The 17,316-nt window shown below is 42.2% G+C and overlaps 2 protein-coding genes across 3 annotated transcripts in view; both read left to right on the top strand.

The window, feature by feature from the left end:
* The first annotated feature begins 251 nt into the window (after positions 1-251).
* On the top strand, positions 252-14,647 carry ehmt1a (euchromatic histone-lysine N-methyltransferase 1a). 2 transcript variants are annotated; one of them, XM_080466705.1, is made up of 23 exons: positions 252-281; positions 1,717-2,093; positions 3,014-3,143; positions 3,271-3,359; positions 3,455-3,665; positions 3,746-3,891; positions 4,068-4,211; positions 4,776-5,074; positions 5,177-5,260; positions 6,252-6,340; positions 6,417-6,523; positions 7,079-7,201; positions 7,639-7,740; positions 7,862-7,966; positions 9,210-9,364; positions 9,461-9,628; positions 10,752-10,896; positions 10,976-11,053; positions 12,050-12,165; positions 12,249-12,335; positions 12,461-12,539; positions 13,456-13,631; positions 14,312-14,647. In XM_080466705.1, the coding sequence occupies exons 2-23, from the start codon at positions 1,746-1,748 to the stop codon at positions 14,406-14,408; spliced, it is 3,078 nt and encodes a 1,025-aa protein (XP_080322831.1). In that variant the 5' UTR covers positions 252-281; positions 1,717-1,745; the 3' UTR covers positions 14,409-14,647. The 2 variants fall into 2 exon arrangements, with proteins under 2 accessions (XP_080322831.1, XP_080322830.1); XM_080466704.1 differs by having other exon boundaries at positions 3,452-3,665.
* Positions 14,648-15,738: 1,091 nt separating this feature from the next.
* cacna1ba (calcium channel, voltage-dependent, N type, alpha 1B subunit, a) overlaps positions 15,739-17,316 on the top strand; it is a gene marked incomplete at both ends in the record, with an annotated part of 109,690 nt that continues 108,112 nt past the window's right edge. The window contains one exon of the mRNA XM_080466528.1: positions 15,739-16,052. Within this exon, the coding sequence (XP_080322654.1) occupies positions 15,739-16,052 (314 nt within the window). The remainder of the gene's footprint in view (positions 16,053-17,316) is intronic.

The following is a 17,316-nucleotide window of genomic DNA, read 5'->3' as shown; positions in this document are numbered from 1 at the left end:
GCACTGGCCTCCTCCATAGCCTCATTGACATCCATCCATCCATCCATCCATCCATCTAAAATGTTTTTTTTTTTGTTCATAGCCAAATTGTTGTAAATGTGTGTGAATGATCAGTTAAAAGATGACGCCCGTAGTTTATTTCATTCAATAAGGTAACTAGTCTCTAACTAATCCCTAATTGACATGGGGGTGGTCACGTGACGGAGCGGGCTGGACCGGAAGTTGAGCCTCACGGTTTCCCGCCCCGCCTCAAACGGGTCAAAGAGAGCATCACGGAGCTGGTAGGTCCAGACTGCAGCTCCTACCCTTTATTTCTCTTTCTATTGAACGGTGCCTCCCTCCTCTCCCGGCACCGGTCCTCTGTCACCCGTCGCGCATCTTAAACCCGCTTTGTGCCGCTTTGCTTCCCTCTTTATGCCACTTTTCGCCCCTCGTGCATTAGCATGCTGTTTAGCTAATTGTTGACTTTTTTCTAAAAGTTAGCAGCTTAATAAAACACTCACGGACATTTAGCAGGTAGTTACAGGAACATCAAAGACATTTACTGCTATGAAGATGAATATTTAACTCTATTTTCAACTTTGTTAGCGAGTTGCGCGAGTGTCCCAGAATCAAAACATCCCACTTGCTCCCTGCGAATAACACTCCGCTTTTAAAACTGTTTATAACTTCTTTAAACTTCATCGCTTGACGGTTTTGTGAACCCTGATTGTTAGAAGACTCTCGCAAGGTTGTTGAAATACGTCCAAGACCACATTAAATTATGTTTTAGTACACTTTTAAACCTTCCTCCGGGTCAAAACAATAGTTAGCTCTGACTGGTGTTTCGGATTAACTGGTGTCCGTGTTAGCTGGTGACCGACTTCCTTTCAATGGCTTTCAATCTCAGCAAATATCGTGTTGTTAAAGGGCATTTCAACAATGCTACGATCGTGATAGAGAAGCACTGCTAACAAAGTCTAAAACTGATCAATACCCAACATATTTCAGCTTTAAACGCGAACTAATGACATGTTTCTGACTTAATTTATGTGAATGTAGTTCTGACAGGAAAAGCTCTCCAACCGTACCTTTCAAAGTAAAAATTTTTAGTTTGAAATACATTTTTTTAGAGTTCATTTGTATATATTTAAGTTCAATTATTTACATCTAAAGTGGAAAGATTTGCTCTAAAGTTTAAAATTACTTATGTTTAACGGGAATTTCTATTTTCAATGTAAAATGTTTGTGTTTGAAGTTTATGTTTTTAATGTTGAATAATTTATGTTTGAACTTCATATGTTAAAGTTCCATTTTCTATGTTCAATTAAAATTTTTATGTTTAAAGTAAAAAATATTTATATTTGACGTTTAATTTTTTTGTTTAAAAATAGATTTGTTTTATGTTCAGAGTTGAATTGAATATGTTTAAAGTACATTTTTTGTGTTTAAAGTTAAAAAAAAATTTATGTTCAATTTAAATTTTTGTGCTTAGAGTTCAATTTTACACATTAAAAGTTGAATGAGTTATTTTCAAAGTTCAACTTTTTATGCTTAAAGTTAAATATTATTTGTAAAAATGTTTAAATCCAAAGTTCATTTTTTGTGTTTAAAGTAATAATCTTATATTTAAAATTTTTATTTTTTAAAATATATATGTTTAAATGTCAAAAATTATTTGAAAAAGTCACCGGCTACACATTTCCTGTTGTAATGATGAAGCTTTTCTCCGTCCAGGATCCTCTACAGTCGGAGCAGCTTCATCCATGGAGCACAGCACAGGTGGCGAGGAGTCTCTGTCCGGCAGGAGACCCTCCAGTCCCGCCTCGCGCCCCCCCGCCACTGCCAAAGCTCACAAAGTGTCCATCACTCCCTTCCACTGCTCGCCCATCATCAGCAGCGGCGCCGCGCTGCGCGGCAGGAGACCGCCGGTGCCGGTGCGGGGAAAACGTCTGTCGGCGCCGGCCGGACTATTCCTGAGTGCGGCGGGACGTCTGGCCACGCCGCTCATCAGAGAGAGACTCGCCGCCGGCAGTGCAGACAGACTGACGCTCAGCTCCAGATCAGGACGGACGCCGAAGGAGGAGGAAGCAGCGGGAGCTTCTCCAGTCAGGGTAAAGTCAGAGTCCGAACACTGAAGCTGCACGAGGTGAAAAACAAGTTACAACAGGAGTACATTTCAATAGGGGAAGGTTCTGATCATTTCTAATGATGAAGCTGCTGTAACCGTGTGTGTGTGTGTGTGTGTGTGTGTGTGTGTGTGTGTGTGTGTGTGTGTGTGTGTGTGTGTGTGTGTGTGTGTGTGTGTGTGTGTGTGTGTGTGTGTGTGTGTGTGTGTGTGTGTGTGTGTGTGTGTGTGTGTGTGTGTGTGTGTGTGTGTGTGTGTGTGTAAGAGAGACTCAGTGCCATAATTTATAAAAAAAAAAAGTTTTTTATTGCACTGTATTAATTACTTACTAAAATAGTGTTATAATAATGTTATTATAACAGTATTATATATGTTATAGTGTTATCATAACATTTGATATATATTTAGAAATATAATATAAAATAATATAACTAATATAATATGTTTGATATGTATTCAATTAATAATATAGTATTTATGATAATATATAATTAATATACTTTTAATGATTTAAAATAATGTAACTGTAACTGAGCATCAGAGGAAGGCTGCAGGCAAAACATGGCGGCAAGGTAAAAACATTCTTGCATTTAACTTGTCGTTAAATAATAATCTGTAATATAAGTTTAAGAACAATGAAAGGAACATAAACTTTGCAGCTCTCTAATAAAGAAGTAAACATTTGCCTTCTTTGGCGGGAGAAGCTGTTTTAAAAGGTCTGCATTTCCTTGCTGACGGGTGAAACTAGAAAAACCCACCGTGCTTGATGAGCTGAACTCACAAATCCAGATGCTCAACATCCCAATGCAAATAAATCATGGCTCGGTGTAACGCTGAACTGTCACATCCTGGACTGTCATCGCCTTCTTCTGTCTCAAATAATGATGAAGTCTGTTGTTTCTTAAGCTTGCAGGGAAGAAGGCATCAAAAGCAGGTCCGGTTGACCCGCAGACGTCTGATGTTGCCATTAAGGCCCATCCTGAGTCTCATCAGAACGAGAAGAGAGTCTCCTCCGCCTCACAGAGCTGTCCGGCCGGTCAGAACTTCCCTCATTAATCAGTAGCAACACAACCAGTAACCTCATGTGGACCAGAACAAACCCTCACAGCTCAGTTTCAGTTCATCATTTTGGGATCGTGATCATGATTTCCGTGTTTTTCCAGCCGTGAGGAAGAGGAAGCGGAAGAGGAAGATGGGAAGGTACAACCTGGTGCCCACGAAGAAGGTGAAGGTGGTGAAGCAGCACATCAAGGTGAGTTTATTTCTCCGACAACCTCGTAACACAAAAGTGTAAAATACTCAGAGAACGTGTGACGGATGTGGTCGTTTCTGTGCTCGGGTCAGCAGCAGGCGAAGAGGAGCCGAGCTGCAGCTCAAGACAAACCGACGACTCCTACGGAGGACGGAGACGTGTCAGTGTCCAGGAACGAGCCTCTAAAGGAGAAAGAAGAGGAGAAAGAGGAGGCGGGGCCAGGCGGCCCTGTCGAATACACAGAGCTGGCTCTGGACTGCCTGGACCTGAAGGCCCAGGTGGAGCTGCTGTCGCCCCCCCTGGCAGGTCCGCCCCCCCTCCGCGAATCACATCTGGTGGTGCTGTGAGATCCTGAAGTGTGTGTGTGTGTGTGTGTGTTTGTGCAGGTGTGGCAGCAGATGTGGAGGTGACAGAGTCGGACCTGGCCGAGGAGCTGCCGCTGTGCTGCTGTCGCATGGAGACGCCGGGTGGCGGCGGCGGTGGCGCCTCGGTGGATCAGATCTGCATGGCCATGGAGACCGCGGACGGAACGGTAAAGTGAAAGCGACGTGGAAACGCGTCGGTTTTGCCTTTTCGTTTTCTGGAAATCTCCGAGGTTCATGCGAACGCGATTGAGTTAGAAACCGCAGCCGGCGCCGCCTGTCGCGTGAGCGGGCTCTTCGTTCCACAAGAGAACGGACGTTGAAGCGTGTGATTGTTTGTTCCCAGCTGAGCCGCTGTCAGAGGAGAGCCATGAAGCAGGAGATGATGAGACCCTCCAACACCGTCCACCTGCTGGTCCTGTGCGAGGACCACCGGGCCGGCATGGTCAAGCACCAGTGCTGCCCCGGCTGCGGGCTCTTCTGCAGGGCGGTGAGGGGACACGAGCACGGCCACCATGCCCACCGCAGCTTACTTGTCGGAGCACAGGGTGCTTGTAATTTGACCCCAGCTTCATTGTGTAGTATATAGTTCAGAGTATCTGTGACTTGAGGCTGAGAAGTTGCATTTATTTTCATGCTTTTAACTCCTTTTTGGATCTTTGGACACAATTAATTTCAGTGTCCAACATATAAAGAAATTATACAATTAATTATATTCTTACGTTTTTAGAGTGTACTTATACACACAACGACCAACCACAAGTACAACAAAATCAAATGTTTCTAAATACTGTGATATTATGTAAGAAGTGCTACGAAAAACTTGTTTTTTTTAATAAATAGTTATGTAATTTTTTTTTTTCTTGCCTGGATTGATTGGTTGCTTTTTCTTTAACCTCCTGTTTGCTCCACTGGAGAAAGACAATAAACAGTTATATTTCTCGGTAACTAATTACTTTTCACTTGAAGTGACTAGTAAAGTTGTTTGAGAAAAGTTTGTGTTTTTGCGTGAACACGCTGACGAGGAGAATGAACCCTTCATATCTGCCCACAGGGCAGCTTCCTGGAGTGCCGGCCGTACGGTAACATCTCCCACCGCTTCCACCGGGACTGCGCCTCCATCCTGAAGGAGCGCCGCTTCTGCCCGCACTGCGGCGAGGACGCCACGGGGGCCGCGGAGGTGACGGTGCCCCGAGCCTCGCCCTCGCCCTCCGTGCCCCGCTCCAACCCCGGGCCGTCGCTGCCCACCGCCGCCACGCTGCCGTCTGTCCCCGCCACGCCCGCCGTGCCGCAGACGCTCCGAGCCAAGAAGAGCAGCGAGCCACAGCAGGACCGGGACGAGAGTCCCGGCAGGTAAAATGAGGTTCAGGAAGGAAACGAAACGCCACCGGGATTAAATCCGGTTCGTCACGTTGTGAGTCTGACGTTCCTCACTGCTCGTTTCTTCTGCTGCAGGTTGAAGGACGAAGCTCCGCGTCCTGCGGAGAGAATCTCCAAAGAGTCTCTGGAAAACATCCTGATGGCGCTCGACGATGAAAAGTAACGTTAATATGAAATAATCTGACTTTTTTTTTAACCACAAAAAATTTCGCAAAAAAATTGCTCTATAAAATATCCTATTTATTTATTTATTTATTTATTTATTTATCCATTTATCCATCCATCCATCCATACATGTATCCATTTATTTATTTATTTATTTATTTATTTATTCATTCATTCGTTTATCCGTTTATTTATTTATCCATTTATTTATTTATCTCTTTGTTTGCTTGTTAGCTTTAAATACATGTAAATAATAAAACTTGTAAAATAGAAGCAGTCAAATCACTGACAAAATTGACGAATATGAATTAATGAATAATTGAGGAATTAACTATTTTTTTTTATAAATAATAAGAACATGGAACCAGATGTTTGGCTGAAAAACTCAACAAAATGTTTAAATAAAATAGTGTAAATATTCTAATAATAAAGTGATATTCTGTACCCTACTGAAATCCAAAATGAGGAAATGGATGAATTAAAATGAAAAAACTAAACAAAACTTAAACAACATAAGTACATAAAGGCAAAAAGAAAATAAATCTACACCTTTAGACAAATGACAAGACACAGAGATAAATCAGATAATAAATAATGAAATCAAGATTAGTACCAGATACCAAAGCTTGAGGGGTGGAAAAGCAAAAATGTCCTAAGATTAAGAATATAATTCTGGGGATAAAATTCCTTAAAATTACAGATTTAAATAGTTTTATCAAATAGTTTCTAAATTGTAAGATAATATCCATGTGTTTCCTTTAATGTTGGACAATTGCAACATAAAACGCCAAAACTTAACTATAACTAAAAGAGTGGGAAAACGAAGAAGATTAGATCAATAATATTAATATATAATCCTCACCGACCAGTGGATTTATTTTATTTTTATTTTTTCTAGTCTTCGATTTTACTGTATTTAAGTGGAAGTTTTTCTAAACTTTCTGTTTGACAGACTGAACCAATCGAATCTTCTTCTTCTTTCTAGCCTGAAACCAAAGAAAGTCCGGTACCCCACCAGGCAGCTGTATGTCTCTGCCAAGCAGGGCGACCTGCAGAAGGTCATCCATCTTCTGGGTGAGTGGAAGATGACCGCCCACCGCCCACCGCTACACAAGTCTCACCCACTCTCACCCGTGTGTGTCTGGTTTAGTCGACGGGAAGGACCCCAACTTCCTGATGGACGGTCAAAACAAGCGCACCCCGCTCCATGCAGCCGCGGCCGAAGGTCACCACGAGGTCTGCCACATGCTGGTCCAGGTGAGGAGTTTTAGTCGGGCGTTCTGATTTGGACTCCGAGGGAGAGACTTTACTTTCTTCCTCAGGTTTATTTATTTTTATTTTTATTTTTTGTTTGTTTTTTCAAAGATGCAATGACAAAAACATTTACTATGCAAATTTGTTTCAAAATAAATTCCAAATGTACAAAAGGCTGTTTCATGTTTAGAATACAAATTGTATATGTTCAAAGTTATATTTTCATATTTTATCTTCAATTTCAACTTTTAAAGTTGAATAATGTACGTTTAGATTAAAAATTTCAGTTTGTAACGTTCAATTTTATATATTTAAAATTCAATTTTATATTTTTAAAATACATTTTTTCTATTTAAAGTTCATTTTTTATGTTTAAAGTTTTGTTTTTTTAGTTAAAGTATTATTTTATATCTTCAAAGTTCAATTTCACATGTTTTAAGTTTAAAATTTTAGAATGTACGTTTTAAATACAATGTCCAGTTTTAAAATTACATTTTTATTTTCAAAGTTTTTTTAAGTTCAACGTTGTGTCTGTGACTTGGTGTGTGTCTCCCTCAGGCCGGAGCGAACCTGGACATGTTTGACGAGGAGCAGCGGACGCCGCTGATGTCGGCGTGTGAGAACAACCACCTGGACACGGTGAAGTACCTGATCCGAGCCGGAGCCGCCGTCGGACACAAGGTCGGTCCTGCCGGACGCCGTCACCACCGGCACCGACCCCGTGACGTCACTCGTGACTAGAAACACCGAGAAATATCACAAGATGATGATGAATTAATGATTATTTGACGTTTTATTTATAGATTGATACCAGTTTAAAGCTTCTCAGAAAAAAAACTATTATACTGTGTATACTACTATATTCTTAAATCAAATGAATAGAAACTCTTTAAATGTCACAGTTTCCTTGTTTGTCCGTCATTGTATTGAGAAGCATCGCTGTACATAGACGTATGTACATAGAAACATAGACATATATAAGTAGAAGCCTTGGTCTGAGAAAACCACGTTGAATGAGGCGTATTTCTGGGTTTTCCTGCTGGAACGTCTGACTGTTGTGGTTCCGTGACTTCCCGTTTGAAGACGGTGGACAGTTGAACACTTGGTTGTCTCCTCAGGACGTCCTGGGCTTCACCTGCCTCCACCTGGCTGCTAAACTGGGACATTACGACGTGATCCATCATCTCCTCTCTAAGGCCTCCAAACACATTAACTGTCAGGTAAAAACACACACAGGGTCCCTCACCATTCCAGTGTGTGTGTGAGTGAGTCCTGCAGCTGGTGTGTGTTTGTTTGTGTGCGTGTGTGTGTATGTGTGTGTGTGTGTGTGTTTGTGTGCAGGACGATGGAGGCTGGACTCCCATCACCTGGGCCATCGAGTACAAGCATGTGCAGCTGGTGTTGCTGCTGCTGGACAAAGGAGCCGACGTCAACATCCGGGACAAGGTCAGTGAAGGCAGCACACTGAGGACGCTTTTACCTCGGGAAGACGGAACGAGAGTTTCAAAATACTCAAATACTAGAAATGACGTGTTTCCCTGTACTGCAGGAGTTCAGATAGAGCTCCTGTGTTGATAAAGAGACACACTTCACTTTTATTTCTGTATTACACCAAGCCTGGCGTCAACAAGCCAGAAGGCAGAAATTCAACTAGAAGCATAAAAATGTTGCTTTAAATGTCGAAAGTTGAACTTTAAAACTTTCTTTTTCCATCAGACTACAAAAGGACACATTTTATAGAACATGGTTGGAATATGTGAAGTCTGTGAGATCAGTTATTTTCTGAACACGCTGCTATTTCTATCTATACCTCCACATCTATTTTTTTCACCAATTTAAAAACAGAAAGAAACAAGTGGCTCCCCGCCCCTCATGTTGTTTTCCCTTCTTTGTTATCGTGCTAAAAGTAGAAAAAAACTAAAGTCTTGTAAATCCTTACATTGTATTTTAATCTTGGGTGTGTTTTTTCAATAAAAATGAACCTCAAACACAAAATGTAACTTTAAACATATTTAAGCATAAGTATTTTACTTTCAACATAAAAATGTGAACTTCCAGCATAATTTGTTTTTACTTCAAACATAGAAAATGTAACTTTGAGCATAAAAACTAAACTTTCAAAAATCTAAAATTTAACACTAAAATGAACCTTAAAATTGAACTTTGAACCTCAAACAGAAACTTTAACTTTTGAACGTAAACATTTCAACTTTAAACATAAAAATTCAACTTTAAACATATAAAACTGAGCTTCAAACAGAAGATTGAACTTTGAACATAAAATCTTTTTAACTTTATAAATAAAAATTGAATGTCAAACATTAAATTTTTTTAAACATAAAATTCAACTTTGAACATAAAATCGTTTTTTATAAATAAAAGTTTTACTTCAAACATAAAATCATTTAACTTTTTAAATAAAAACTGAAGTTCAAACATTAAATTTTTTTAAACCTAAAATTGAACTTTGAACATCAAATCGTTTAACTTTTTAAATAAAAAATTTTTTAAACATAAAATTCAACTTTGAACATGACATCGTTTGTTTATAAATAAAATATAAACTTAAAACCTAACTTTAAACCTAAAATTGAACTTTGAACATAAAGAATTGAACTTGCAGGTACTAATTAGTCTTGATGGAACACCCCCCCCACCCACCCCCCCACCCACCCCCCGCGCTCCCCAGGAGGAGAACGTGTGTCTGCACTGGGCCGCCCTGTCGGGCTCTGATGACATCGCTCAGGCTCTGCTGGACGCTCGCTGCGACCTCCACGCCATCAACGTGCACGGAGACTCGCCGCTCCACGTCGCGGCCAGAGAGAACCACCTGGAGAGTGTCGTGTGAGTGTGAAGCTCCTGTCAACACACACACGCACGCACACACACACACACACACACACACACACACTATAGATCCTGACTTGAACGTGTCTCCAGGTTGTTTCTGTCGCGCGGTGCTGACGCCTCCCTGAGGAACGCCGAGGGTCAAATGGCTCTGGACTGCAGCGTGTGCGGGTCCAAAGTGTGGACGGCGCTCAACGCCAACAAGAAGCTGACGGACGCCCGCAGAGCGAGAGACTGTCGGGGGGAGAGAGTGCTCAGCAGGTTTGGAGGATTCCTCTGGGAACACCTTTAATTTCCTCGTGTTCATGGTGACTTTGCACACGTCGAGGGAGAAAAGTGACACGGCGAGCCGCCAGAAGAATTATAATTAATAGCATGCGTGTGCAAAGTTGAAAAGTTCTAAATCATTAAAGATTTAAAAGACAATCGCCTGTAAATCTGTGAAAGAAGTTTGATTAAATGTCAGTGAATAAAAAACAAACAAAACAATTGCTAATACATCTGAATAAAAACATTTTAAATAAATAAAATAATATGAAAATAAAGATATATTAGGAATGTGAAAATAGAAAAAAATACAATAAAAAATTCACTCATATGACAAATCTGGTCATATAATGAAAAAAATATACTTTTTTAAATATTAGAAAATATATAATTCATTACAAATTTAATTATTTATTAAAATAGAATTTTTTTTAATTGAAATAAGGAGTATGAACAATAAATAAAATGTAAAGAAACGTTGCTAATTTCTAATGAATCGAATGGATTTAAATTAATATATAATGAAAGATCAAATGTCACTGCGTTTGAAAGATTAATAAATACAAAATTGTAAATCAAATAGAATGTTTGAACGAGAAAAATCTGTCTATATATAATAGTAAGAAATAATGATGAATGAAACATTTTAACAAACTAAAATCTGAATTAAATTACTATAATTTCAAAAGTTATTAAATGTTTCTTTAACAAACTAATCCTATTTATACCTGTATATGTAATTATTAATTATAATTCTGATTCAATAAATATATTTTAACAAACTGTAAAATCTGAATTAAATTTAATAAATTTAAATCAATACATAAAGTGACTTTAACAATCTATTTTTTTATTTTTTAAAGATAACATTTATTCTTTTTTTTAATGATTCTTTCTGGTTTCCATTAAAAAAAAAACATTTCTGTCACTTTAGTAAAGCTAATAAAGCATCTTATGGGGTCAGAAAGTAAAACTTCTCTTTGTCTATAAACTATGAAAGTGATTTTCTAGGTCTCTCTCTCTCTCTCTCTCTCTCTCTCTCTCTCTCTCTCTCTCTCTCTCTCTCTCTCTCTCTCTCTCTCTCTCTCTCTCTCTCTCTCTCCCTCCCCTCCCTCAGAGACGTCTCCCGGGGTTACGAGTCCGTCCCCATCTCTTGTGTGAACGGAGTGGACAGCGAGCCGTGTCCTGAAAACTTCAAGTACATCCCCGACAGCTGCGTCACGTCCACGCTCAACGTGGACAAGGACATCACCCGCCTGCAGGTGGGAGCTCCGCTGTCCACTGCGCCACACTGAATTACATCGTCTTAATGTAAAAATGTGTGTGTGTGTTTCCTCTCAGCACTGCAGCTGTACTGACGACTGTGTGTCCAACTCCTGTGTGTGTGGACAGCTCAGTCTGCGCTGCTGGTACGACAGCGTGAGTTCACACACACACGCACACGCACACGCACACATGCACGCACATACACACACACGGACAGAGAGAGGTGGGGGATCAAACCATGAACAATGTTCTTGGAAGTGAGCCTTTGCTTTGAAATTAACCACTGCTGCCTTCATTTGACCCTTTTTTATCCTTTATTTTACCCTTATTTGACCCAGATTTTTCCTCATTTTTCCCTCTTATTTCGCCCTAATATTACCCATTTATACTTTTTGTTTGACTCTGATTTTACCCCTTCATCCCCCCCTTTCCCCTAATATTACCCTTATTTTATCGTTATTTTACCCCTACGTTCCCTTATTTCCTCCTTAATGTTACCCTTATTTTATCTTTATTTTACACTTGTTTTCACCCATTCTCCTCCTAATATATCCTTTTTCACCCCTACGTTGCCTGTATTTGACCCGTTACCCTTAATATTAATCTTGTTTTTACCCTATGTTACACTTAATATTACCCTATTTTACCCCTATGTTACACTTAATATTACCCTATTTTACCCCTACGTTATCCCTATTTACCTCTATTTAACCTTGTATTAATTTAAATTTAGTTTGTTACCGTGTCAAGCTTATTTTACACTTTTTTTATTCTTATATTAAACAGTCAGGTGCATTCATCTTCTCCACCGCTCCATCCTGAAAGTCGCCAACTAAATTCAAACTCTTCCAACATTTTAAGTTACGCTTTTTTCTAAAAGATTTTTTAATGTAAAATAGTGGAACGTGTGTCTGTCAGTATTGTTAACAAGAAATGTGTCACATTAGTATTGGATGATCTTTCAATAACGTCTCAACTGTATTTTCCAGATTATAAATCGAGCTTTATTCCTTGTTTGGCTGCTGCAGACAGAATTTACTGTCACATACCACCTGTGACCACTAGATGTCTCTCTATGACCACAGAAAGCTGCTTCAGCGCCATAGAAAAAGACAAATTGAAAGTAAAAATGCTAAACTGTGTTTTCAGGAAGGTCGTCTGCCTCTGGACTTCTGCCAGCGCGAGCCTCCGGTCCTGTTCGAGTGTAACCACGCCTGCTCCTGCTGGAGAACCTGCAGGAACCGAGTGGTGCAGAACGGCCTCAGGTCACCTCCCGCTTCAGGGTTATTCTCCTTCTCTGCGTGGAGACGGACTGCACGCTGACATGGTGTGTGTTGTTCTGGTTCAGGGTGCGGCTGCAGCTCTTCAGGACCATGAAGATGGGCTGGGGAGTGAAGGCCGTGCAGGACATTCCTCAGGGAACCTTCATCTGCGAGTGAGTCCCGATTCACAAGCTTTACATCGTGAAGGGGAGGCTCACTCTGAGCTCCTTCTCATCCTCCTGCTCCTCTGTATCCTCCTCACCGTTCTCCTCTTCTTCCACCTCCTCCTCCTCCTCAGGTACGTTGGAGAGATAATCAGCGACGCTGAGGCCGACAAAAGAGAGAATGACTCCTTCCTCTTCACCCTGGACAACAAGGTTTGTACTTTATTTAGGCTGCTGAGACAAACCAGCAATCAGGAGGGATTACAAGGTCAGATTAGATCCCTGCAAACCGGATTCTTTTTTTTTTTTAAACATTACTTCATACATTTCTGCCTCAATCTACAGGTTTGTCATATTGAACAGTTTTTTACCTGCAGTGACAGCAGTTTACCTGAAGATGGCAGCAGAGTTCATCTTTTTTTACACACAATTTAAACGCCAGAAGTAACAAAATCCAGTCAAGCCCATGAGACTAGACTCTCAATAGAATTTACTTTAAAGACTCCAGATCTAGATTAAAGAAGTCCTATCGAAATAATCTGTCTCTAAACTACGGTCCAGGTGTTTTAAAAGTCCTCCTCAGGTCTTTGGGGGAAAAAAAGGTCTTGGAAAAAGAGTCTTGATCTTAATTGAAAATCTTAAGAGAAACGTGCGATGTTTTTAAAAAACCCGTTTCTGTTTTAAAAAGTCTGGGTCTTTTTAAAAATGCAGGTTTTTAAAAATCCACATGTTCAAGAGTAAAAAGTTTTTTCAGGACTTCCAGTTTTATTCAGATCATCTGTAACTCCTGATTCTACTCTACCTTTAGAATTTGAGGGCCCGTTGACACGACGATTCAAGAAAGTGCATAATGTTTGCCTTTTTGTATCGGAAAAGTTTCGCGTTTACACGGCAATGTTTTTAAAACGATGTCCGATAGAGGATATTAAATGATTAAAACTGTTTTAAGTAAGAATAAAAGCTGTAAGAATGAATGTCGGATGCCTCACATTCCCTCAGAAGGTGGAGATGTTCAGGAGGAGTAACCTGTGAGGTTTGACCCGAAGGTGGCGCTGCTGTGCTGTTTATTATCTGCCTGAGGCCGAGATCTCAGTTTGCTTGACCGGTTTCATGAAACCCCTTCGTCAAGGTGGGCGACGTCCACTGCATCGACGCCCGACTCTTCGGGAACATCGGCCGCTTCATCAACCACCTGTGCGAGCCCAACCTGCTGGCCGTGAGGGTCTTCACCATGCACCAGGACCTGCGCTTCCCCCGCATCGCCTTCTTCTCCAGCAGGAACATCAAAGCCGGCGACCAGATCGGGTGAGGGCCGCAAAGAGATTTAAAAAAACGACACCCTTGAAATTAACCGGCGCTTTCTCCTCCTCCAGCATCAGTCCCTCATTCTCATGTTACATCACTTACCAGACAGGTTTTTTTTTTTTTATTTGTTTCTCATCAATGTGATGTTTGCAGACACTTTGAACACACGTCCAAAGAGAAGGTACTGTGTAAAAACCGGTGCCAAAAAAGTTGGGACGCCCTGTTTAAATGAAGAAGATAAGAATTTGACTTTGAAAATGGGACATTTTACAATTTTATGGAAAATGTTGGAATAGATTTGATAGTTAATGAGTCATTTATTTTGAAAATAAGTTATTCCTTTATTTGTCCCACAATGGGGAACTTTGCCGCAGGAAGTGGACAGTAAATAGATCGAACAATGGCAATAGAAAACAACTATAAATAAGTATGTGAAACAGTAGTTATAAATTATATGGATGGGATAGGGATGCCCGAATACAAGTACAAACCTTTGTCCTTCGTCCTTGTCGATGCCTAGTACTTATTCATTCATTAACTCATACTCTATTCACTGTACTCTGTGCAGTATAGGAGCTGGTATCGTCGGCGCATCCCGAGTATTGCATAAAGTGCAGAGTCAAATAATTTGTCATTTCAGCTGAGCGATCAAACAGTAAGAGGATGAACTGTGTCACCAGGTTTGATTATGGGGATCACTACTGGAGGGTGAAGAGGAAGTACTTCAGCTGTCAGTGCGGCTCTCTGAAGTGTCGCCACTTCGCTGGAGGCAGATAGAAGCTCCACTCTGACCTCTGACCCCGGAGCTGCTCCAGCCAGTGGTCAGGAATGAATCCCAGCTCTGTAGTTCAACTAGTTTTAACAGATTCTTTTGTTTGTTTTTGTTTTTAGCTTGTTGAAGTTGTTTAAATCCCATGAAGTGTCTTAACTGTGGATTATTGAAGTGAAGACTGTTTTTTTGTAGTCTTGAGTTCTTTTTGCTACATGTCTAACTTGGAAATAAATATTTTTAAATTAAGTTTGAGTCTTGTTTCTTTCTTTTCTGATATTTATTTGTCACGTTTGCGTTAATGTGAATTAAAGTGCAGATAGATATAGAAGATCACTGCATCATCAGCACAGATCAACACAACAAATGCAAGAAAAAAGAAATTAAAGGAGTTCGATTCAATAAATGTGAACAATTAAAAGAAAAAAGGGTTTAAAAAATTTAATATTTAAGTTAAGTGAATATGCAATAGTATGTAAATGTCAAGATATTTTATATATATATGTATATAAAAGAAACATTGTCAGAGTAAAAAGTGTCAGCAGGAGAGTGTGAAAGACTTTGTCTTTGGAGTGTGTGTGTGTGTGTGTGTGTGTGTGTGTGTGTGTGTGTGTGTGTGTGTGTGTGTGTGTGTGTGTGTGTGTGTGTGTGAGTGTGAGTGTGAGTGTGTGTGAGTGTGAGTGTGCGTGAGTCCGTGTGTTCGAAAACCTCCGTCTCTGTGCTCTTACTGTGAAGGCTCCTCCTTGTTGCCATGGTAACAGCTCCAGGTGGAGCCTCCGCGTGAATCACGTGGCTTCAGTCCGCGCGGCGCGTTCACGTGAACGGAGAGTTGTTTGAAGCGGCGGAGGTTATATTGTTAAAAAAATTTTGGGTTCTTATTTATTTAAATCTTCTTTAGCAGAAAACAAAGAAGCGTTTTATAACACAGTCGAATTGAATCTCGCGGCGGCAGCGCGGGAATGTGGCGGCGTGTCTGCGGGACGCAGGCTGTGATTTTCAGCGGCTGAAAGTGCGCGAGGAGCCCCGGGGAGGAGGAGCGGGAGGAGGAGGAGGAACAGCCCCGCATCATGGCACCAAACTTTCAGCCACACTCTCCCGCCCGGGCGGAGTGACACACAGCATGGGCGGCCGCGGAGCCCCGCAGCCCGCACACTGACGCCCTCCCAGCGGGTGGAGCCCGGAGGAGAAGCGGCCGGCCGGCGGCCGCCGCCTCACCCACCTGAAGCACCTGCAGCCGGGGTACGACGGGACGGCCGGGCGCGCTGTGGTGATGCTTCTGCTCCATTGCTCTTCTGCTCTCAGTTTTGGTTTCTCCAAGAAGATCCGCGCTATCCCGCAATGGCTCGCTTCGAAGACTACGGAGGAGGAGGAGGAGGAGGAGGAGGCGGCGGCGGTCCCGGCTCCGGCCAGTCGTCGACAGCGGCGGGGGCGACGGCGGCGGCGGCGGCGGGGAGAGGGGCCAGCCGCCCGCCGGGGGGGCCTCCCGGGGTCCAGAGGATGTACAAGCAGACGATGGCCCAGAGAGCCCGGACTATGGCCATTTACAACCCCATCCCCGTCAAGCAGAGCTGCCTCTCCGTCAACCGCTCGCTGTTCATCTTCAGCGAGGACAACATCATCCGGAAATATGCCAAAAAGATCACCGAATGGCCATATCCTTCCCCCGGCACCTTAGCGCGGCGAGCCCCGCCGGGAAAAAAAAACAACCCCCAAAACAAAACAAAACACGCAATTTAGAGAGTCTGTGTTTAAAGAGATGAGAAACACGCGTCAATAATGTGCTGCACTTCCTGCAATCAAACAGACGACCTCACGCTTTAATTCGGCTTCTGGATAAATGGTGCAAATTGTACTTAAAACTTTACACTGGGGTGTTACAGTTGGGTCTTTTGTTGAGCTTTCCAGTGGCTTGTCTGCACAGTGCCTCTCCAGTTGAGATTGAACTTTGTTTGAATTTGGTCACCTCTTGGCAAATCATCCTGAACCAGAGCTGCAGTCCCAGTTTTGTGTTGTTTCAGCTGCATCAGGTGAGGTGAGGCTGAGCCCTCAGTGCTGCTGTCTGGCCTGTGCAGACTCCATCAGCCCCCCTCAGCCCCCCTCAGCCCCCCTCAGCCTCCCTCCGCTCTGCAGATGGAGCTGTCCAAGGTGCTGAACTCCCAGCATCATCATCCTCATCATCCTCATCAGCAGCAGCAGCAGCAGCCTTTCTCCTCAGCAACAGGCCTCTCTGCATGGGTGTGACTGTGACACCGGGCAAAGCGGTGGTTGCAGGGTTCGAACACGTCCCCCGGCTGCAGGGCCACCTGTTGAGCTGTGTCATATTCTCACCGCTGCACGCTTCCCTGCATGTGTTGCATCCCATTCAGATGAAGTCTCAACGGCTGCCGGTCGGTGCCGAGCAGACATATTCATCACCCTTTGTTGTCGCAGTGCCTTATCAGAGCTGCCCTGCAGCGGATGATGTATTGTGGTGGTCCACCAGGAGCCCACCGGGAGCCCCGGGGGGTGGGGGGGGGGGGGGGGGGGGCGACTGTAGGGCTAGTAATGACACAGCAGAGGTGCAGTGCAGGTATATCATCTGTGTGTGATGTGTGCAAATGTGTGTGTGCGCATGTGTGTGTTGCCGCTGCAGAGATGCTGCATGTCGATCAGACGCAACTCATCAACTCCAGAAGAAACATGTTTCTAACGTCACACTGGAGGTTTTAGATGTAAACAGTCTGCAGTATGACTCCAGCATGAAGGATGCTGTTGCAGGTGCATTGTGGGAAACGTAGGCTCCTATACTCTGCTGGTTGTTTCAATCTTCAGTTTTTTAACGAGGAATATTTAGTTATTTTTTAGTGTGAAATGTTTCAGGATTACGGTGAAAACAGATTTATAAAAATAATAAGAATTAATTTTATATTAACTCTG

This window comes from Lipophrys pholis (assembly GCF_963383615.2).
Source record: "Lipophrys pholis genome assembly, chromosome: 7".
Taxonomy (NCBI): Eukaryota; Metazoa; Chordata; class Actinopteri; order Blenniiformes; family Blenniidae; genus Lipophrys; species Lipophrys pholis.
Note: the sequence above shows the minus strand (reverse complement) of the source record. Positions and strands in the feature narration are given on the sequence as shown.